This window comes from Gossypium arboreum, chromosome 13, assembly GCF_025698485.1.
Source record: "Gossypium arboreum isolate Shixiya-1 chromosome 13, ASM2569848v2, whole genome shotgun sequence".
NCBI classification, from domain to species: Eukaryota; Viridiplantae; Streptophyta; class Magnoliopsida; order Malvales; family Malvaceae; genus Gossypium; species Gossypium arboreum.
The window spans coordinates 9340950-9363945 of NC_069082.1; the positions used below are offsets into that span (position 1 = coordinate 9340950).

General features: G+C 34.4%; 4 protein-coding genes and 1 pseudogene across 5 annotated transcripts; all 5 read left to right on the forward strand.

Moving 5' to 3' along the window:
- The first annotated feature begins 236 nt into the window (after positions 1-236).
- LOC108462248 (G-type lectin S-receptor-like serine/threonine-protein kinase SD2-5) lies at positions 237-3301 on the forward strand. Its single transcript, XM_017762222.2, has one exon. The coding sequence runs from the start codon at positions 471-473 to the stop codon at positions 2865-2867; it is 2397 nt and encodes a 798-aa protein (XP_017617711.1). The 5' UTR covers positions 237-470; the 3' UTR covers positions 2868-3301.
- Positions 3302-6218: 2917 nt separating this feature from the next.
- Positions 6219-9039, forward strand: LOC108462247 (G-type lectin S-receptor-like serine/threonine-protein kinase SD2-5; annotated as a pseudogene).
- A 1240-nt stretch (positions 9040-10279) lies between these two features.
- On the forward strand, positions 10280-11104 carry LOC108462246 (epidermis-specific secreted glycoprotein EP1-like). Its single transcript, XM_053024495.1, has one exon. The coding sequence runs from the start codon at positions 10280-10282 to the stop codon at positions 11102-11104; it is 825 nt and encodes a 274-aa protein (XP_052880455.1).
- Positions 11105-11616: 512 nt separating this feature from the next.
- On the forward strand, positions 11617-12632 carry LOC128286462 (G-type lectin S-receptor-like serine/threonine-protein kinase SD2-5). The gene has a single exon (XM_053023784.1). It carries the CDS (start codon positions 11632-11634, stop codon positions 12610-12612), a length of 981 nt encoding a protein of 326 aa, XP_052879744.1. The 5' UTR covers positions 11617-11631; the 3' UTR covers positions 12613-12632.
- A 2680-nt stretch (positions 12633-15312) lies between these two features.
- On the forward strand, positions 15313-21694 carry LOC108464416 (uncharacterized). 2 transcript variants are annotated; one of them, XM_017764706.2, is made up of 18 exons: positions 15313-15515; positions 15603-15663; positions 15747-15783; positions 15951-16081; positions 16153-16236; positions 16332-16410; positions 16713-16846; positions 17331-17470; positions 17585-17635; positions 17744-17826; positions 17935-17989; positions 18079-18193; positions 18830-19334; positions 19421-19634; positions 19723-19793; positions 20190-20358; positions 20479-20608; positions 20772-21694. In XM_017764706.2, exons 1-18 carry the CDS (start codon positions 15417-15419, stop codon positions 21482-21484), a joined length of 2871 nt encoding a protein of 956 aa, XP_017620195.1. In that variant the 5' UTR covers positions 15313-15416; the 3' UTR covers positions 21485-21694. The 2 variants fall into 2 exon arrangements, with proteins under 2 accessions (XP_017620195.1, XP_017620196.1); XM_017764707.2 differs by having other exon boundaries at positions 18079-18166.
- Positions 21695-22996: the final 1302 nt, after the last annotated feature.

A 22996-nucleotide genomic window follows, 5' to 3' on the forward strand; every position in this document is an offset into this window, starting at 1 on the left:
GTAATTAAGCTGTTGCTATGCAAGTCCTCAAAATAACTCCAATACCTTCCAGTCCAGTGTCCATCATTACAGATCCATTGGTATTAAATTTCAACTAATCTCCTTTAGGAGGATGCCAAGAAACCACCTCACATTGCATTTTTTTCCATGGAAGTGGACTTGATTGAATTTGACAAATTGTACGTGTTGGGAGGGTATAGAAGTTGTCAATGCCCCCACTTAGCGACACTGATTGATCCCATTTTGAACGCTACTGGATAACTATTTTTTCCTAAAGAAAATTCTTGCTATTCATCGTACTCCTTTTTTCACTTTTCCACTTTTTCTTGGTGATTTCATAAACGAAAAAGATTTTTTTTCACACTCAATATGATAGCATGAATTATTTAGGTTAGTCAAAGTTGACGCCATTGTTGCAGCTAATTTACTTTTCCCTGGAAAGCCATTGCTTGCCTTAGAGAGCAAAGATCATGAATACCAATGCTTGGAGCGCCTTTCTAATGATCACTCTTTTGATGCCATTGATCATTTCGGCGTTAGTTTTTGTTGATGCTGAAATCATGGACTACCCCTTATTTGTTGATGGCCCGAAATCCTGGAGAATCCCTTCCTCATCTGACTATAATTTCAGGGAGTCATATGGTGTGAAGCCGATCCTTGTTAATGGGATGTTTGTCTGTGGTTTCCATTGCAGCTATGATGGTGACAATTGCCTATTTGCTATCTCTATCTTCAGCACGAGTTACGATGGTCATATCAGATCTTCTCCACAAGTGGTATGGTCGGCTAATAGAGGCCATCCAGTTCAGAGTCAAGCACAGTTGCAACTCTTTCATGATGGCCAGTTTAGGTTGACAGATGCTTACAATTTTTCTGTTTGGGACCGATACATCGTTGATACGTCAAGTTCAAGGTTAAAATTGAGTGCGGAGGGAAACCTCATGCTGCTTAACAATGCAAGCGACATGGTTTGGCAGTCATTTGACTACCCAACGGACTCTTTAGTTCTTGGTCAAAGTTTAATGTCATACCCATCATTGACGGCAAGAGGATCGCTACCGAATTCAATTAGATTTTCGTATAAATTTGCTGTCAATTATTCTGTTGGCTACTTCACTGCTTCTATGGATCCCTATTACGTAAGTCCTATCTTGTCTGATGTTGATCTTGAATTCCAGAAAGGAAAGTTCGGGAATTTCTCCGTGTCAGCCTCAGCTAAGTTTATACAGTTGGGAAGTGATGGCCACTTGAAGGCATATGAGTGGAAAGATTCCAAGTGGGAGGGGACTGATCTACTCCCCATTGATCCATGTAGTTATCCATTCGCATGTGGAAATTATGGCTTTTGCTCAAAAGAGGGATGCAGTTGCCCTGTTGATGCAAGTGAAAATGGAACTACTTATTTTAAGCCAATAAATTATACAAAGCCAGATCTTGGATGTTATGCAGTTTCACCAATCTCTTGTGAGAGTTCTATTCATCAGAGTTTTCTCGAGCTACAAGGCTACTATTTTCATCCCGTGAAAAAACATTTGATCTCTGAGACAAAAACTTTAAAAGAATGTAAAGCACTCTGTTTAATCAACTGTTCTTGCGAAGCCTTTATGGATACAGAGGGTTCCTGCTATTTTCTGTCTGGAGGATTGTCCATCGCGAAAAATTATTCTAGCGGTTATGGTACTTACAATGACAACTCAGTTTTTATGAAGGTGCAAAGTTCTCCCTTTTCACAGAGTCCTAACAAGAATGTTTCATCACCCAAGTATACATCAGTTATTGTGGGCTCAACTCTTGGAGCTATCTTTGGTGTGTTTCTTATATGCGCTTTCATTATTCTAGGATTTAGAAAAGGGTTCCAAGAAGTTGAGGAAGATTATCTAGACAACATGCTGGGAATTTCAACTAGATTCTCATATGAAGAGCTGAAGAACGTCACCAAAAATTTTAGCAACAAGATTGGTGAGGGTGGTTTTGGGTCTGTTTTTCATGGAACCTTACCTTCGGGGTCTGAAGTTGCAGTGAAGCATCTTGTTGGCTTTGGTGCAGTTAACAAGTCCTTTGTAGCTGAAGTTCAAACAATTGGAAGCATTCACCATTTCAACTTGGTAAGTTTGGTTGGATTTTGTGCTGAAAAATTCAACAGGCTTTTAGTCTACAAGTACATGGCAAATGGATCGCTAGACCGATGGATCTTCAATAAAAACCAAGAATCTGCTCTTAGATGGCACATTAGAAAGAATATCATTATAGATATAGCCAAAGGACTAGCCTATCTTCATGAAGGTTGCAATCAAAAGATAATTCACTTAGACATCAAACCTCAAAATATCCTTCTAGATGAGAATTTCAATGCCAGAATTTCAGATTTTGGGTTGTCTAAGCTAATTGGAAGAGACCAAAGTCGAGTCGTAACAGCTATGAGGGGAACCCCTGGTTATATCGCTCCTGAATGGTTAAGCTCAGTTATAACTGAAAAAGCAGATGTCTATAGCTTTGGTATTGTGGTCCTGGAAATTCTATGTGGGCGACGAAACGTCGATAAATCTCAACAAGAAGAGGATATGCATTTACTGAGACCTTTTAGGAGAAAGCAAGAAGAAGGGCAACTGTTGGATTTAGTCGATCAATGCAGCGATGATATGCAGTCGAATGCAACCGAAGTTGTGGAGATGATGAAGGTTGCTGCATTGTGTCTGCAAAATGAATATGCCAGGAGGCCTTCCATGTCCGCAGTGGTGAAACTTTTTGAGGACTCAAATGATGTTGTAAGTAACTTGAATGAAGATTCTCTAAATGGATTAACGTGGGAAATTGTGGGGAGTTTTGCTTCACAAGTTTCACCCTCTATATTATCTGGGCCAAGGTGATGAATATGGACATGGTGGAGATGTTCTAGGATGATATTGATGAAGATGTGATCAATATAAGCAGAGGTATGTCCCCAAAGTTCGGGCAATTTAGTTTTGTCAGTTTTCCCTTTCTAATTTACTTGTTATAGTGGTTCTCAAAGAAACGTAATAGTAGTCAATCTTTTTGCAATGTTCCGAAGTTTGTTATGTGTCAAATACTTGTTTTCATCATAATTTTTGGGTCCAAAAATTAAATGTTAAACCCAAAAGTGATCAAAGACTCAAAGGTAGTAAAATCCATGAGACAGAGTAATAGTTAAGGGTGTTTACCGTTCTAGGTGTGGCTTAAGTTTGAATTGTACTAATTGCGTTAGTTATTTGGGCTCTATCCCGTTATCATAATTAAAAAAAAAAAGACCATGGCGTTTTACAATAGTATCCATGGAAGTCAATGTGAATTTCTCTAACATACTTTTTTTATGCAAGTGAATAATTACAATATGATGTATAGTCATGAAATTAATTAAAATTTTGATTAAGTGCACCTATCAAATAATAGTATAGTTACAGTGAGTAAAGATATCGTTCCTATGAAGAATAAAAATACTAGTAATTATTGTCTTTCTATTATAAAAATACTAGTAATTATTGTCTTTCTATTACTTAATCGAATAAATTCGAGTGATTGGTTAAAAATTAAAATTAACTAAATTAATTAACTAACAAGCACGAAAAAGAACAAAACACAAAAATAATTAAGTAACAACCAAGAAGTGAAACAATACCCAGGAAAGAATATGTCTATATTTCATCTGTTAATTGCGAAAGATCTATTCTTAAACAGGGTCTATTCAACATCTGATTGAAACACATCAAACATAGATTAATAATTTAGAAATATTAAACCAAGAATTAAACACACATAATTGAGAATAAGAAATTAAGTATTTATTACGTAAAATAAAAATTAAACAACAGAATTCATTATAGAGTTCATCTCCCCTAAGTATTTAGAAAATTAGTTATGTTTGAAAATAAAAATATTTCAGAGATAGTATAATCGAAAGAAATAAAGAAACTCATGAAAACTTCCTAAAAAATCAATTGGAAATATTCAATCTTGATGGAAATCTACTTCAGAGTCAGTTTCAATGGTGTTTTTCGAGTTGTTTTCTTAAGTATTTTATGACGACTTTTTCCCATATTCTTATTATTGTCATATAGGCGTCTTAGAATGCCTGAAAAACATAAAAATCACGATTTTTCACAATTTAGGGTGTAATCCTGTAAAATCGACACAACCTACCATACGCCCGTGTGTAGGGGCGAAGTCAGAAAACTTTTTTAGGGAGGGTCGGATGAAATTTTAATTTTTTATAGTTTATATTTTTATAATTTGTATAGGATTAAGTTAAATTTTTATAATTTTAGGGGGGGCCGAAGTGTAATTTTACCTTTACTAATTTAAATTTTTTAAAAAAATTCAAGGGCCCAAAATGAAAATTTCTATTTTAGGGGGGCCGAGGCCCATGCCAGCCCCCTGGCTACACCCCTACCCGTGTGCATCACACGATTGTTTGGTTTGGCCATGTGGAATGATTCAACCCGTGTGGGTCTTGCAACTTGCTTCGACGCTTCGATTTTCGCTATTTTTGTTCTCAAGTGCTCTATTAAGCATTGAACATTAATTTAAAGGATTAAGAGTATAAAATTCACAATTAACATCGAATAATCATTCAAAAAACACATTAAAAATAAAGTTAAAATATGAGGTTAAAATATATTACTTTTAATATTTATCACAATGAGAGAAGGGGAAAAATATTTATAAGCCAGAGTAAATTCTAAACCTCATACCAGTCAACTTGAATCCCATGCAAGTTTTCCACTAAACCAACGGCGTGATTGGCTCCAATGTGCCAATCTCCTAGAACACATTACAATATTTGCATTAACAATATTGTCTAGTTAGTTTGAAATCAATGGAAATGTTCATAGCTTTAAATAAAGTAAATACACTTTTAGTGTGAAATTAATATATTAAAATTACTTAATTTTTTAATTTATTTTTCAAGTCAAATATATTTGTCTAAACTCTTTCAAATATCATATTAGTTTTCGAGTTCGAATTAATAATCTAATCCTTGGATAGATCTATTAAAGAAATTGTGATACAAGAAATAAACTATGTAAGAAAAAATTAAGAGAAAAGAAATAGACTTGAAATGTGATTTATTTTCCTTTATGGCTTTAGTTTGGCCTTTATTGAGTTTTATACGTAAGTACTTCATATGATTAAAAAAAGTCAAAAATAATTTGAGGTAAAATAAATTAAAAGTTTTAAGAATAAAAGTACAAAAATGAGACATTAATTAATATAAACTATATTAACTGTATTTAAACTTTGTAAAGTTTAAAATTAAATTTTGATCACCTAACTTTTAAAAATTACATTATAGTTAAAAATTACATTATAGTTATTAAGGTTATCAATATGTTACATTTTTCCTTCTATTATTAAATTTTGTTAAAAAACAACATTGCACCTTAACTTAATTTAAAGGATTAATAACTAATTTCATCCTTGAGCTATAGCTAACTTGCACCTTAAAGAAGTATGGCATATGAATCAATTATCTGGAGCTATTAAAAGTAATCTGTTTATAGATAAACAAAGAACCTTATATTTATATATATATATATATATATATATATAATGTTGATTTACCTTTACAGATTATTAGTCTCAGTGCATCTGCAAACAAACTCTCAAATATCCAAAAACAAGCTGTGGAATATGTAGCTTTGGTTATGGAAGAACTAGACCCAGACCTTCTAGGGTACACTTCTTACAATTGTTTTTTGGTTCTTGGATTCAATTCCATAACCAAAAATCTTATGTTTGAAACAGATAAACAACTTAGAAATGCTTCTGCTACATGCACCAAACCAGTCAGTATGAGACGAAAGTCGAAAACTGAGCCAAATGCTAAGCCAGAAGCTTAAGCCGGAAACAGCAAAATATTGGTGGGGGATAACACCTGCTGTTGTTGTTCAAGCTGATCACCTAGAGAAGCGCCCGTGAGGAAGGAAGCGCCGCCGCCGTTATCATTTATAGTTGTCATAGATCCATTGTTGAGAAAATGGTGGGGTTTTGGTTTCTCCATTTTTTAGGTACAAAGAGAAGTGGGAGTAAGAAAAAGTATTTTAGAAGAAGTCCTTTTACTTTTTTCAAAAGTTAAAGAAAAATGTTAAGTGTCATAATTTAATTGGTCAGTATTTTTAGTTTTAGTTTAGTGACCAATTCAAACACTTATTTTAATTAAAGTGACTAAATTAATTAAAAAATGTTAAATGAATGCTGATGCATGTTTTAAGATATCAATTTTCATAGTTGCTACAGTTTAATGAACATGAAACATACGACTGAAATACTTCGTTGACGAGAAGTAAACCTTTTGTAGATTCTCACAACATTGATTGATCCCATTTTGAACGCTACTGCATAACTATTTTCTTTTTTCCTCGAAGAAAATTATTGTTTTTGAAATTTCAGCTCTTTCGTGGTGATTTCTTCAAGGAATTATAGCATGAATTATTTAGTTTATTCAAGTAATTTAGTCTTCCCTGGAAAGCCATTGCTCGTCTTCGAGAGCCATGATCATGAATATTAATACCTCTAGTGCCTTTGTAATGATCACACTTTTGATTCTACTGATCATTCCGTCCTCATTTTTTATTGACGCCGAAATCATGGACTACCCTTCATTTGTGAATGGCCCGAATTCATGGAGAAACACTCCATCGACTGACTTTAGCTTCTGGGAGTCAGCCGGTGTGAGGCCGATCCTTGCTAATGGGATGTTTGCCTGTGGTTTCCACTGCAGCTTGGATGGTGGCGATTGCCTATTTTCTGTCTCCATCTTCGAGATTAGTTCTGAAGATAATTCCAGCTCTTCTACCCAAGTGGTATGGTCCGCTAATCGGAACAATCCAGTTGAGATGCAGGCACTCTTGGAACTCACTTCAGAAGGCAAACTTAACTTGAAAGATGCAAACGATACTGTGGTTTGGTCCCCAAGCACTTCAGGCAAGTCCATTTTGAGGTTAAACTTAACTACAGAGGGGAACCTCATGCTGTTTGACGAAACCAACCACATGGTTTGGCAGTCCTTTGACCATCCAACGGACTCTTTAGTTCGTGGTCAAAGGTTTGTGTCAGGGCAGAAATTGAGGGCCAATGAATCCTCAGCCGATTCAAGTGAAGGGCGGTACGCATTTGCTGTCATTGATGGTAAATTCGTTGCTTATATGGATTCAGATCCTTCCCAATCCTATTACCAGAGTTCTTCTATTCTCTCTGCTGAACCTGAATTCCAAAATGGAAAGTTCGGGAGTTTCCACGTAGCGGACTCAGCTAATTTTATACAGTTGGGAAGTGATGGCCACTTGAAAGCATATGAGTTGAAAGAATCGGGGTGGGAGAGGACTGATCTACTCCCCCTTGATCCATGTAGCTACCCATTGGCATGTGGAAATTATGGCGTTTGTTTAGAAAAGGGATGCAGTTGCCCTGACGATGTAAGTGAAAACGAAGCAGCTTTTTTTAGGCCAATAGATTTTACAGCGCCAAATCTTGGGTGTTCTGCAATTTCACCAATCTCTTGTGAGAGTTCTCTTCTTCAGAGCTTTCTCGAGCTTAGGAGCGGCTACTCTCAACACATGTATACCTCGTTCTCCAACACAATAGCATTAGAAGATTGTAAGGAAGCCTGTTTAAAGGACTGTTCTTGCAAAGCTGCTACATATACAAAGGGCTCCTGCTATTTTCTTTCTCAAGTGGACTCCCTCAAGAAAACTACTTCCAACGACTTGACTTTTATAAAGGTGCAGAAATCTACAATTTCAGATAGATCACATTTCCCTGAAAGAAAAAAGCAGAATACATCAGTTATTGTGGGCTCAACTCTTGGAGCTATCTTTGGAGTGTTTCTTATTTGCACTTTCATTTTTCTAAGATTTAAAAAAGGGTTTCAAGAAGTTGAGGAGGATTATCTTGACAACATGTTAGGAATGCCAACTAGATTCTCTTATGAAGAGTTAAAGAATGTCACCAAGAATTTTAGCAACAAGCTCGGTGAAGGTGGATTCGGGTCTATTTTTCAGGGAACATTACCTTCTGGTTCTGAAGTTGCAGTGAAGCACCTTGTTGGTTTCGGTCCAGTTAACAAGTCCTTCATGACTGAAGTTCAGACAATTGGAAGCATTCACCATTTCAATTTGGTAATTTGGTTGGATTTTGTGCCCAAAAATTCAACAGGCTTTTAGTCTACGAGTACATGGCTAATGGGTCGTTAGATCGATGGATATTCAACAAAAACCGAGATCTTGCCCTTGGTTGGCAAATTAGAAAGAAAATCATTCTAGATATTGCCAAAGGACTAGCCTACCTTCATGAAGATTGCAACCAAAAGATAGTTCACTTAGACATCAAACCAGAAAATATCCTTTTAGATGAGCATTTCAATGCCAAAGTTTCAGATTTTGGGTTATCTAAATTAATTGGAAAAGACCAAAGTCAAGTCATAACAACTATGAGGGGAACCCCTGGTTATATGGCTCCTGAATGGTTAAGCTCGGTCATAACGGAAAAGGTAGATGTCTATAGCTTTGGTATTGTTGTCCTAGAAATCTTGTGTGGGCGACGAAACGTCGATGAATGTCAACTGGAAGAAGATAGGCATTTATTGGGCTTTTTAAGAGAAAGCAAGAAGAAGGGCAACTCATGGATTTAGTCGATAAGTGCAGCGATGATATGCAGTCGAATGCTGCCGAAGTTGTGCAAATGATGAAGGTTGCTGCATGGTGTGTACAAATTGAACATGCAAGAAGGCCTTCCATGTCCATAGTGGTGAAGCTTTTTGAAGGCTCGGTTGATGTTGCAGGTAACTTGAATGAAGATTTTCAAAATGGATTATCTCCTGAAGCTATGGAGACCTTTGCTTCGATAGTTTTACCGTCAATGTTATCTGGGCCCAGATGATGATCATGAACAGGAGATCCATCTCCGAATATAGTTGATGACTATGAATGTAATGTAGTGTAAGGGATGTTCCCAAACTCAAAGGTTGTGGAATATTGTCTCTTTTCATTATTGATTATATAGAAGAATTTATCATATTATCTGGTAGATCCATCCACTGATAGCATCAAATTAGGTAGCTAAATGAATTTCTTTTAAAAATTATTTGTTAATTTAGAATTCATCTTGAATTTTGAAGTCTAAAATCTTTTGTATTCCAGTTTCTCAACGAACATCCAAATATCTCTGTGATTCCAGCTGCTCACACTCTTCATCTCACAACTGATGCAACACAAACCGAAAGTTCAAAGCTATGGCTTCCCTTTGAACCATAAAATACTTAGTTCAACCTCGAAATTGTTCATGGCAGCATCATGAAACTCAGATTGTGACATTGTGCCACTCTCAAAACTTCTCGACGGCTTATGCCTCACAATACCAAGTCCCTCACCTCTATAATAATCATTCGGACAAATGGAGGCCCACGGCCCCCCAGGGCATTTTGCAACAACAGAGATGAATTGAGGACTCATCTCGTAGAAAGCATCCATGTATGACATTACAATACAATAATTGCATTAACATTACTCTATACATGTCAAGTTAGGGTGAAATCAATGGAAGGTTTCTCCACTTTAAGAAAAAGTAAGTCAACCCCACTCCCCCCTTTCCTTTCTATTTCGTCCCCTGCTGAACGACAGGTAAAATTAAGGAAATTTCTTCTCTGAGTGTGGGTACCTGCCGGCTTCAACAATCGCGAAGATCTCGCAGATAAATTCGAAGTTTTGCTCTTCCTTTGTGCTTTTGGCCATAACAGACAATAGTTGGCTTTTGCATCTCAAGTGCTTGCAGTGTAGATTTGAAAAATATATAATAAAAAAATTTAATAACAATCAATAATTGCGATGCCTGTTTTACGATTTCAAGTTTCATAGTTGTTGTATTAACTTTTGTTACATGTATAAGTTTAATGAACAATACACATGCGACTGAAATAAGGCGTTGACGAAAAGTGAACATTTTACAGATTAAGTCTTATTGCTCTCACCCCCGCTACATTTTTTGACCCTTGCAGAGTAGGTCTTATTGCTCTCTCCCCCACTACATTGATTGACCACCATTTTGAACGTTAATGGATGACTACTTGTTTTCCAAAAGAAAATCCTTGCTATTCCTCAAACTCGTATTTGACTTTTCTCCTCTTTCTTGGTGATGTTTTAGAAGAAAATTGCATACATGTTTTTCCTCAATATGATAGCATGAATTTGTTTTCGTTTATCAAGCTTGAAGCCATTGTCGCAGCTAATTCACTCTTCCCTGGAAAGCTGTTGGCGCTTCTTAGAGAGCAATGACCATGATCATGAATGCCTTTAGCTACTTTCTGATGATCACACTTTTGGTTATACTGATCGTACCACCATCATTTTTTATCGATGCTGAAACCAAAGAGTATCCATCATTTGTCAGAGGACCAAATTCCTGGAGAATCACTCCCTCATCTGACTTTAGTTTCCGAGAGACAGACATTAGGGTGATGCCGGTCCTTGTTAATGGGATATTTGTGTGTGGTTTCCACTGCAGCTATCATGGTAACACTTGCCAATTCGCTATCTCCATCTTCAATACCAGTTTTAATGATGATTATAGATCTCCTCAATCTAGCTTTCCTCCCCAAGTGGTATGGTCAGCTAATCGGAACAAACCAGTTGATGTTCAGGCACTGTTGGAGCTCACTTTTGAAGGCAAATTTATGTTGAAAGATGCTAACGATACTTCGGTTTGGTCCCAAGGCACAGTAGGCAAGTTGGTTTCAAGGTTAAACTTGACTGCAGAGGGAAACCTCATGCTGCTTAACAAAGCCAACCACATTGTTTGGCAGTCATTTGACCACCCAACCGACACTTTAGTTCGTGGTCAAAGGCTAGTGCCAGGGCAGAAATTGAAGGCCAGCGTATCCCCAAACGACCCAAGTGAAGGTTTGTATGCATTTGCTATCAGTCGTGGTGTATTCACTGCTTATATGGATTTAAATCCTCCCCAAATCTATTACACAAGTTCTGTGGAAGATAATAACTCAGACAATCCTTATGTTGAATTCAGAAATAAATGGTTTGGGTTCTCTATGTGGGAGATTGGGGTAGTTTTATACGGTTGGGAAGTGATGGGAACTTAAAGGCATATGAGTTGACAGAATCTGGGTGGGAGGGGATTGATTTACTGGGCCTTGATCAATGTAGTTATCCATTGCCATGTGGGAAATATAGCCTTTGCTCAAAAGAGGGATGCAGTTGCCTTGACACCGTAAGTGAAAGCGAAACCACTTATTTTAAGCCAATAAATTCTACAAGCCTAGATCATGGGTGTTATGCAGTTTCACCCATTTCTTGTGAACTAATAACATTAGAGATTTGTAAGGAAACGTGTTTAAAGAATTGTTCTTGCAAAGCTGCTATATATAATCTGGGTTACTGCTATTTTCTATCTCAAGTATTCTCCATTGAGAAAAACTATTCTAGTGACTATTACAGCAACTCAGCTTTTATAAAGGTGCAGAATTACCCTGAAAAGAAAAGACAGAATGGGGCTGTTATTGTGGGTTCAACACTTGGAGCTATCCTTGTTGTGCTTCTTATCTGCGGCTTATTTTTCCTACGAGCTGAAAAAGGGTTTGAAGAAGCTGAAGAGCATTGTTTAGACAACATGTTGGGAATGCCAACTAGATTCTCATATGAAGAGTTGAAGAACATTACCAAGAATTTTAGCAACAAGCTTGGTGAAGGTGGATTTGGTTCTGTTTTTCATGGAATCTTACCTTTGGGTTCTGGTGTTGCAGTGAAGCATCAATTCAACTTTGGTGCCGTTAACAAGTCCTTCATAGCTGAAGTTCAGACAATTGGAAGCATTCACCATTTTAATTTGGTGAGTTTGGTTGGATTTTGTGCTGAAAGTTCTAATAGGCTTTTAGTTTATGAGTACATGGCTAATGGATCGCTAGACCGATGGATCTTCAATCAAAATCGAGATCTTGCTCTTGATTGGCAAATTAGAAGGAAAATCATTTTAGATATTGCCAAAGGACTAGCCTATCTTCATGAAGAATGCAACCAAAAGATAATTCACTTAGACATCAAACCTCAAAATATCCTTTTAGATGAGAATTTTAATGCCAAAATTTCAGATTTTGGGTTGTCGAAATTAATCGAAAAAGACCAAAGTCGAGTCATAACAACTATGAGGGGAACCCCTGGTTATATGGCTCCTGAATGGTTAAACTTATGTATAACCGAAAAGGTAGATGTCTATAGCTTTGGTATTGTTGTCCTAGAAATCTTATGTGGACGACGAAACGTTGATGAATCTCAACAGGAAGAAGATATGCATTTATTGGGACTTTTTAAGAGAAAGCAAGAAGAAGGGCAACTCATGGATTTAGTCGATAAGTGTAGCGATGATATGCAGTCGAATGCAGCCGAAGTTGTGGAGGTGATGAAGGTTGCTGCATGGTGCTTGCAAACTGAATATGCGAGGAGGCCTTCTATGTCCACAGTGGTGAAGCTTTTTGAGGATTCAGTTGATGTTACAGGTAGCCTGAATGAAGATTTTCTAAATGGAATAACTCTTGAACCTGTGGATACCTTTCCTTCAATAGTTTTACCTTCAATGTTATCTGGGCCAAGGTGATGATGATTGAGTTGGAGATCTTTGAATATAGTTCATGAAGATGGGATCGATGTAAGTTGAGGTATGTCCCCCAAACTCCGATGTTCCTAATTGCTTGTTTAGTGTCAGATACTCGTTTTCATCCTGACCTTTGGGTCGAAAAATAAAAAACTCAAAGGTAGTGGAAGACTCTCTTTACTGTTTTTATTTATCTCAAAACAAAGTGCAAGAAAGATACTATTTTTTTTTAATTTTTGTTATAATAAAAGGACATAATGAGAATAAAATGATCACAACAAATAAAAACATACAGATTTTAGTGGAAAATCACTAATATTAAAAACTGAATAGTACAAAAGGAGTTTCAATTATATCTATTTAAAAGGTTGAAAAAATTTATCCTAATCAATGTCAAGTGAAGTTTTATATGGATTCTACTTATACGGTATGGTCCATACCTTAGGGGGCCGAACCCCCAGTTGCAACCCCAGTCCAATATAATGCTGAATGGGATTTGGTCACAATCCCAAACCGCCTCCATAAATCTCATTATTTTGTCATTGTATTTTATTTCTGTGCCTATAGTCTTTGTAGTTTTCAAAAATTAAGATTTCAGTCATTGTACTTGTATTTTTAAGAATTTAGTCTTTCTACTTTTTATATTTTAAAATTTAAGTTTACTTGTTAATACGGTTAATTTTACACACTTGGTAACCATGTAATTAAAAAAAATGTAATTAACCTGAATTCAACAAGAAAAATATTAACAGTATTAACAGTTGAACTTGAATTTTGAAATCTAAAAAATAAATAGACTAAATTTATAAAAATACAAATATAGAAACTATATTTCTAATTTTTGAAAAGTATAAGGTCTATAGACATATTTTAACCTTATATTAACTACGTAGAGAGCCATGCATGCTACTCGACTTTGATTCTATGTTTGTTTATCTTTTTGGATAAGCCATGCAATGCTTCCCCAGGTTGAACCATAACATGCTGCATTTCAACCTCGAAATCATTCAAGGAAGGATCATGAAACTCAAATTGTCATTACGATAATAGCATTAACATTGTTATATATATGCCATCGTCATGTTAGTGCGAAATCAATGGAGATTTTCACGATCTTTTCTTATAAACAATAGCTTCATCCGTAAGTAAAACGTTAGGCTCGACGATTGTCATGTGATTTGCATATCAATAACGGATAAATCATTTAGAACCGTAAAATTCTGTTGAGAAATTTAATAAATCATAATTTATCATGTTAGATTATTAAGAATAAAAATTAAATGCAAAAACGTACTTGAATCTATTAATATATTGAAATCTTTATATCTTTGTAGTTTTGATCTTATAAATTAACATACAAATATTTCGAAGAGGGTCTCTCTATTCGAACATGAGATGTTAGAGAAGTTAAGTATCTATAATTTGAATTATTTTATATAATTAAAATATATTGAATTACCAATTCAAATATTATAATAGAAAATTTTAAATAATGATTAAAGTTTTTTAACGTATCCAACATACAATATAATTTTACTTAATGTAATTAATGTAAAATAACATTATTCAAATAATAACTAAATTAATATAATTAAGTCTAATATTAATTTTTTGATAATAAAGATGATAATAATTCTATTTTACATTAATAAAATTAGCCCAACTTTTAAAAGATAAATAAGCATAAAGTTTGTTTACATCAAAATTTTTAGACTAATAATTTTAAATTATAAATATTTTTATATTTTAAAATTAACACAACTTACAACACGTCAAATGTCTATCCTTACCACTCGATGTTGAACTCAGATTAGGAGAAATCTAGTAACAAGCGCTTTTAATGAAAATTTTTACAAAAAAAGAAAAGTTTAAACCAATTTATCCACCATAAAGATAGAATGCAAAGGAGAGGAAATGTGTTAACGATAGGGTTTTTCTTTTTTTTTTTGTTTTTTTTTTTTTTGCTTTAGGGAACCTCAAAAGCTTTTCATTTACCTTTAATTTTTCTTTAAAGTTTAGGCAAATCAAGGCACCGCCTCTGTTACTTATTAGCTTTTGACAGCTATTAGACAACTGTTGTTTTACAATCTTTGCTCAGTGTACAACATATCCTCTCAATTAATGCATTCTGATTTTACTTCAAAAAAAATTAACACAACTTTTTAATTAACAATTGTAATTTTAATTATAATTATTTTAATTGTCTAATTATCCCAATTTTTACTAAATTATAATTATTTTAAATATTAATTTAATAATATGTTGAAAAATAAATTGTATTATGGTAGTTTAAGAATTTTTCCAAACTCTTACTTATATATATTTATTATAAATTATAAATTATAAATTATATTTATTAGTTTATTTGAGGATAAAGAAAAATTTACAAATGTTGAAATTTAAATATCAAATCTATTGAACGCAATTATTCAAAAGAATATATTAATTTATTTATTAAAATTTCAAAAAAATATTTTTATTTAAATTTTAAATATATTTTCTTTTCTTTTATTTTTATTTTAGAAAGATATTGCAAATATATTTTAAAAATTCAAGTGGGTTGGGTCAAATTGATAGGAAAAAAATGGCGGATCCAAAGTAGACCCATAAATACATGGATCAAAACATATTTTCAGCCTCAAATTCTTACGGAGCCCTAGTCCAAGGAACCTAATCCATTTCCCAATCCGACCCGAACCCGCTAAAATTTTAAACCCCACACGCTCATTACTAAGAGCAGAGAGGTTTTTGGATTTTTAGGTTCGAACGTTTTCTTCCATCCCACTTCCTCAGCAGCCACACCATCAATGGGGAAAAACAAGAGATCCGATAAGAGACCCGAATTCGACCACTCACCTGCCACCGTCTTCGTCACCAACTTGCCTTACTCTTTTACGAACTCTCAGGTATTACGCCGTTCTGAATTTAGTTTGAGAACTGTCTTAGATTCTTCTTTGCATATGTAGAAATTTATATATATATTGTTTTTCCAGCTTGAAGAAACATTTAGCGATGTTGGTCCAATCAGGCGTTGCTTTATGGTTACGAAAAAGGGTAAGATTTTATTTTAATTTTTTTATCATGATTTTAATAATTGGTTCATAAGTATACTGATATGTTCTTTCTATTGTTCATAGGGTCAACTGAGCATCGTGGTATTGCCTTCGTACAATTGTAAGTTAATTTAGGTTCATTTTTATCTTCTTCCTTTTTTCTTTTGATGGTGTTATTTTGTTTTGTTTTAGAACTTTAGAGCTTATGGTTGGGCTGAATTTTCATGTTTCATTTGGAGTTTAAGTTTCTTGTTTACCTTTTGCTGTCTATTTGTATGTCTTCTGCAGTGCTGTTGCCGAAGATGCTAACCGTGCAATTGAGTTGAAGAATGGTTCTTCAGTTGGAGGTCGGAAAATTGGAGTTAAACATGCAATGCACCGCGCTTCATTGGAGCAACGACGATCAAAGGCAACCCAAGGTTTGTTTATTTCAATGTAGTTCAGGAGTGGTAAGCACATGTTATTCGACACTAATTACTAACTTTCTCAGATGATGCAACAAAGACAAAGAATGACAACAATGGTCTTCTTACTTCGGCTGTAGAAGCACATGGTTCAGACCTGCCAAAATTAGGTTACTAAAGCTTTTATACTATTCAATTATAGTCCTTTGTTGTTAATTCTTATTAGTGACTTGTTTTGTTTTTGATATTTTGAATGCAAATATAGCAAAGCCTGTGCAACCTAAAAAAGCAGCAACACTTTGTTCCGATCTAGCTGATAAAGAGAATTGTTCAGAGAAGCAGAGGTACTGAATTTGCACGCTAATACCAAATTTTGGAATTGGTTATGGACTTTTAAACATTATCATGTAGTTCTTGGCAGTAAAATTTGAATTAATTTTCTCTCATGAATTGAATCTTTAGAATGCTTTATGTTTTTATTCATCATCATAAAAAAATTATACCTTTTTTTATGCACTTTTAGTTCTTTTCTTTTCTTTTTTTTTTTTTGGCTTAATACACGTTTAGTTTTTACTTGACTATTATGATATTCACTCTCTAGCATATCAGGGCATGACTTTTCTTCTGCTCTTTCAATGTTATGAAGGGTTGCTAGGACTGTTATATTTGGTGGTCTTCGTAATGCTGAGATGGCAGAAGATGTTCACCGACGTGCAAAGGAGATTGGCACTGTCTGTGCTGTAACTTATCCTCTTCCAAAAGAAGAGCTTGAAGAACATGGTAAGCAAAAAGGTGTTCTTTGCTATCATTTAACCGAATTGTTCTTTTTACCCCCTATGAAACCCAATATGATTAAAGCTCAAAAATAGAGAAGTGTTGCATTTGAAGAGCTCTTTGGATAAATTCCTGTTGGTGTACATGTATTCTTTACAGACATATTGCCAGTTTGAATGGTTTATGATATAAGTAAAGCTGGTTGTGACGTCTAATGTATTACATGCCTGTCATTTGCATGTGTATACACCATGGCTGTAATGACTTTCCGTACATACTTGGGTGCTTTCATTGTCCAGTTATATCCATTTACTAAGAATCTATGATATTGCAATATTTTGGTGCTTCCAAATTTGTCAATAGATATACTTTGTTAAAAGATTTGGCATATGGTTTCTGGATGGAAATTTACTGATAATCAAAGTCTTGATATAAGAGTACATTAATTGTTGTGGAATAATTGCAAGCCATAAAATTCAAACTTTACTAGGTCTTGCACAAGATGGATGCAAAATGGATGCTTCAGCTGTACTTTTCACAAGTGTCAAATTGGCTCATACCGCTGTGGCAATGTTACACCAAAAAGAGATACATGGAAGCATTGTTTGGGCACGCCAGCTTGGTGGCGAGGTAAAGTAACCATGACTATGCAGTCACGCTGAAATTATTTGTGTTCATTATTTTCAGGTTCATACTCATGTATGCCTGAGATCTAATTATTTCTATCTGGTACTTGTGATCCAGGGCTCTAAGACTCAAAAGTGGAAGCTCATTATACGAAATCTTTCTTTCAAGGTTGTTTGATAATTGATGCTAACGGTGTATTATGATCATCCCTTTAGTTGATTTTTCCGATTGAAACTCAAAAGTCTTGGACTTCTAAAGTAGATCATTAAACTGCAGGCTAAATTAAGTGAGATAAAGGATATGTTTTCAGCAGCAGGGTTTGTTTGGGATGTCTTTATTCCACATAATTCTGAAACAGGGTATCTTAGCTTCATAAAAAATCATTTGAAATTTTCAATTAAATTTGTATTTTTTCAAATCATGTAACAGTCTCCCCCCCCCCCCCTTTTTCCTTTTTCTTTTTCCAGGTTATCCAAGGGTTTTGCTTTTGTCAAATTCACATCTAAACAGGATGCAGAAAATGTACTACTTCTGGATTATCCTTTTGTCTTAGATGTGAAGTGTTAGAGATTTTTTCTGCTATCTGTTTGAACATTATTTTCCATTTTCAGGCCATTCAAAAGTTCAATGGGAAGACCTTATGTAAAAGACCCATAGCTGTTGATTGGGCTGTTCCGAAGAAACTTTATGGTGCTGGTGGTAATACTGCTGTTACTTCGGATGATGGTTTGTGTCCTTAACTGAAATTTGTCTATTCATCAAGGATTTTTACTATCTTGTTTCTTCTGAGCCATTGGCTGTTTCACTGAGAGCTGAATGAGTGATCTTAACCTTGTGGATCAATCATACATATCAATTATCAGAAAAAAAGGGTCTATATTTCTTGTGTTTGTAGAAGTAGAGAAGATAAACACATGAGATTAGAGGACTATTTTAGGAAGTTAATTGCATACACAATAAGTTTCTTCTGCCATGCATGCTTTTCTAAACGATTGTTATTTTTTACTTTCTGATTGGTCATCAAAACTCTGCTTGAACATTCAGGTGATGTATATGTCTGTTTCTGTATCACATGCAAGCACATAAGCACACACAAGCCCACTCAAGCCCACTGTAACAGAGTAGGAATATTTTATCTTTGAGTTTTAATATCAAATGTGTTGATGTTCCTGGTATATATATATATAGCTTATGCCTTTGCTTAAGGGTAATTGATGTGTGTTATTTCATCTCTGATCTTCTATACTTGGCTTTTTTTACATAATGCATTTTTCTTGTTAAATTCTTTGGTAAAATTTTCATCTCTTACTTTTACATTAAAGTTTGCAGTAAGACACCATCTCATTACTAGTGGCTTTACAGGGCAGCTAAATAAAAAAGACGAGGAAAGTGATGGTAGTAGCATTGATATGGAGGATGAAGGTGGGGATAGTGATAATGATATTGATGATGGTATTGCTTCAAATGATTCAAATAAGTCAGAGATGGAAAGGACTTCGACAGCAGTGGATTTTGATAAGGAAGTAGACATTGCTAGAAAAGTGCTGAATAACTTGGTGATGTCCTCTTCTAAAGATTCTCCTTCCCTTCAAGATAATGGTGTTCTGCCCAAGAGTGAAGACAATACTAATGTAGATGAAACCATCAATGTGCAAAATAAGTTACCCGTTGAATCTGCAATAGGATCAGATGTGATTAAACCTGAAAAATCTGGTACAAATAAACAAATAGATAGTGAAGAGGAATTGCAGAGAACAGTTTTCATAAGCAACCTTCCGTTTGATATCGACAATAAAGAAGTAAAAGAAAGGTTTTCTGGATTTGGGGAAGTGCAATCCTTTATACCAGTCCTTCATCCAGTTACCAAGTACTGACTCTAAATAGTTTGAAATGGTTTGCTTTCTTATTCCTTTAATTTAGTAAATACTTATGGTTCTTTTGCTCCCCTGGCAGGCGACCGAGAGGAACTGGTTTCCTCAAGTTTAAAACAATAGATGCGGCTACTGCAGCAGTTTCTGCAGCAAATGCTTCTTCTGGCTTGGGTATTTTTCTCAAAGGTAGACAGATCAAAGTGTTGAAAGCTTTGGATCGGAAATCAGCACATGATAAAGAATTGGAGAAGGCTAAAGCTGAGGAACATGACCTTCGTAACCTTTACTTGGCAAAGGTTGCTTAACTTGACAATTAACTGAATTTTCATTGATTTAATGTGTTTGTAGTATAGTTTTGACATTCTTGTTTTTCTGACTTAATAGGAAGGCCTTATAGTCGAGGGGACTTCAGCTGCTAAAGATGTTTCAGCTAGCGATATGGAAAAACGCCAAATGTAAGGATTTCTTTTATTTGTTTCCCCTGATATTATTAGTCAGATACTGAGCACAAGATTCTTCTTCTGCCTATTTGCTGCACTATGCAAATCGGTTCTGTTGTATTGACTGTTTTCTAGTTAAGAGATCTTTGGTCTGGCCAGGAATGGTTTAAAAGGATAGTAAAAACAGAATGAGTAGATAAGAATAAAGTCACGTAGATGTTTCTGAATGTTTCTCTTTTAATTTTTCATATGGAAATGAATATGCGAGTCTGTTACAAAATCCTTAACTTGATGTTGCTTCAACTTTTGAAGGCAACTTGATATTGGTAGTTCTTAATTCTCCTGCTGATACTCATGTGAAATTTCACTTACCTATACCGTTTATTATAAGGCTTTTTGGATGCCTTGCAGGTTGCATGAAAAAAAGATGACCAAGCTTCAATCTCCGAATTTTCATGTCTCAAAGACAAGACTTGTTATTTATAATTTGCCAAAGTCCATGACTGAAAACGAATTGAAACAACTTTGTATCGATGCAGTTACCTCGCGAGCTACAAAACAAAAACCTGTGATACGACAGGTTAGATAAATATATTAATCTGTTATTATAAAGTGTTCTTTTAATTCTTTACTATAGTTTTCTGCATATATAGAGCACGCACTTAAGTCTTAAATCTGATATCACTATGCTGTCCTGCAGATTAAGTTCTTGAAAACTGTGAAGAAGGGAAAGATTGTTGTTAAAAATCAGTCACGTGGGGTTGCCTTTGTTGAGTTTACAGAACACCAGCACGCACTTGTTGCCCTAAGGGTTCTTAACAATAACCCAGGTAATTCCCCTCATGTTACAATCCCATTTGTATGATGGCTGTAATTTCAATGCTAGATTTGTGATGGGTTTTTTCAGTATCTTCAAAGTGGAAAAAGGTTATTCAATTGTAATTTTTCTTTTCTGTTTATAGTCTAAAATGTGTAGTTGGTTTTTATTTGCAGAAACTTTTGGTTCTGAGCATCGTCCAATAGTGGAGTTTGCTGTCGATAATGTGCAGACATTGAAGCTGCGGAAAGCAAAGTTACAAGCTCAGCAGCAAGATGCTAGTGATAATTTGAACGATGCACTGCAAAATGCTAAAGCACATCCATTTGACGATCACACTAACAAATCCAGAAAACGGAAATCTAGAGATGACCAAAGGGCAACGAAACATTCAGAGTTGAAAAAGGCTGAGATGGAAAACGTGGTTGCCACCGAAGAAGGCCAAGCTAGTAAGAAGCCAAAGCATAAACCAACCGGTGAAAAGAGAAAACCATCTTCGAAAGAAAATTTTGAAGGCTCCAATCAGAAGTTGAAAGGATCAAGGCATAAGCCCAAGGATCGTAAAGGTGGCGCAAAACCTGCTATTGGTAGTTCCGATAAGGTTGAAACAAATGTTAATGAGACCAGCAAATTAAAGTTGAAAGAGGTGAAAGCAGTTTCGCACCCAAAAGAGAGGACACGACAAGAAAAGGCAAAGCCGGAGGAAAGAGAGACAAATTTAAAAAGGAAAAGGCCGAAAAGGAATAAAGATCCATCAGGCCGAGACGTGGGAGACAAACTTGATATGCTAATTGAACAATACAGATCTAAGTTCTCACAGCCGAGATCCGGAACACCCGACGCGGAAAAGCAAGGTTCTAAGAAGCTTAGAAGGTGGTTTCAAGCTTAATTCCATTAGCAGCAGGTTAGAACCAGGTTTGTAGCATATCCCATCATACTCATCTTTAAGGGGAAAATATGAGAATATTAGATGAGGCACTTGATAATGCAATTGCTATAAATTTAGTACCTCGTTGAAAGGTTTTAACAATTTTGTGCACTCTGTAACACAAATGTACCAATTTCATACTAGTCTGTTGAATATTCTTTACGCTAAAAACATGTTACTGAGATGTATCAATGGCATCTTATCTACATTTGGATTAGACATTGCTTAGGGATAACACTTTAGATTTATGAAATTTATTAAATTGGTGGTACGAGTTAATCAACACCTACACATTATAAGAGTTAAATTTGGGACTCAAAATTTTATAAATATTAAAATTTTCACAAATATTTTACTTTTAACTTTTTATAAATATGATTTTAACATAAAATTTTCATATACCATAATCTAAGTTTAAAGAAATTCTTAAGTTAAGTTACTGTTTTTTTGTAATATTTAAATAAACCTTTCAATTTTTTAGAAATCATCTCAAACATAAAAACGTATTGAATATATCGAGGAAAATAACTCAATGTTAGAGACATAACCATAATTAATTTAAAACTAAGGAATAAATTTTTTGAACATAATGAATAATTAAATATATTAAATAGGGTTAAATCTTAAAACTATATATAAACTTTGAATTAATGTATAATATTATACATAAATTTTGATTTTATGTAATTCTATATATGAATTTGTTATATTTTTCGATATAGCACTATTTTATGCTTACATGTTGTATATACAAATATTTAAATATATCTATATATAAAAATATGTTAATATATTTATTTTTTATATATGATTATAATTGAATCAAAATCAAAATTATATATATATTTGAATTACAATCAAATTTTATGTGTAATTTGCGTGTTCTTTTAAAATTTATCCTTATTAAAGTATAATTTTAATTAGACAACCAATTGTATTGTATATAAGGGATAATAACCTACTTTTACACCATAATGGCTTAATTAGATATAAGTCAAAAATTAATGATTATTTTGGCACCAATTAAAGCTTTAAGGGCTGTTTACATCAAATAACAAAATTGAAAGGCTTATTTGAATGGGAATAATTGAAAAATGTATCCCTTTACTTTAATAAATTTGTTTATGTGGTACTTATATTTTTAATTTATTCAATTTGACATCTGTACTTTTCTTCCGTCTATCACTATTGTATTCTAATTTAATGGTTTTAATTCTGACATAAAAATTGACACATAGACCGATAATAGAATGCCACGTTGGCATGTGGGTCATAGAAAAAAAGCTAAGCGGTCAAAACATAAGGACTAGCTACAACCCTTTTTTTTTCTTTTGAAGGTTAAAATCATTGATAAAAAATAAATAAAATAGATATATTGATTGATGTGTTTTTTCTTCTCCCATTCTTTCTTTTATATTGAGCTTCCTCTGTCAAACCCATTCTATTACCTCCTCTCTCATTTTTTTTTCCTTT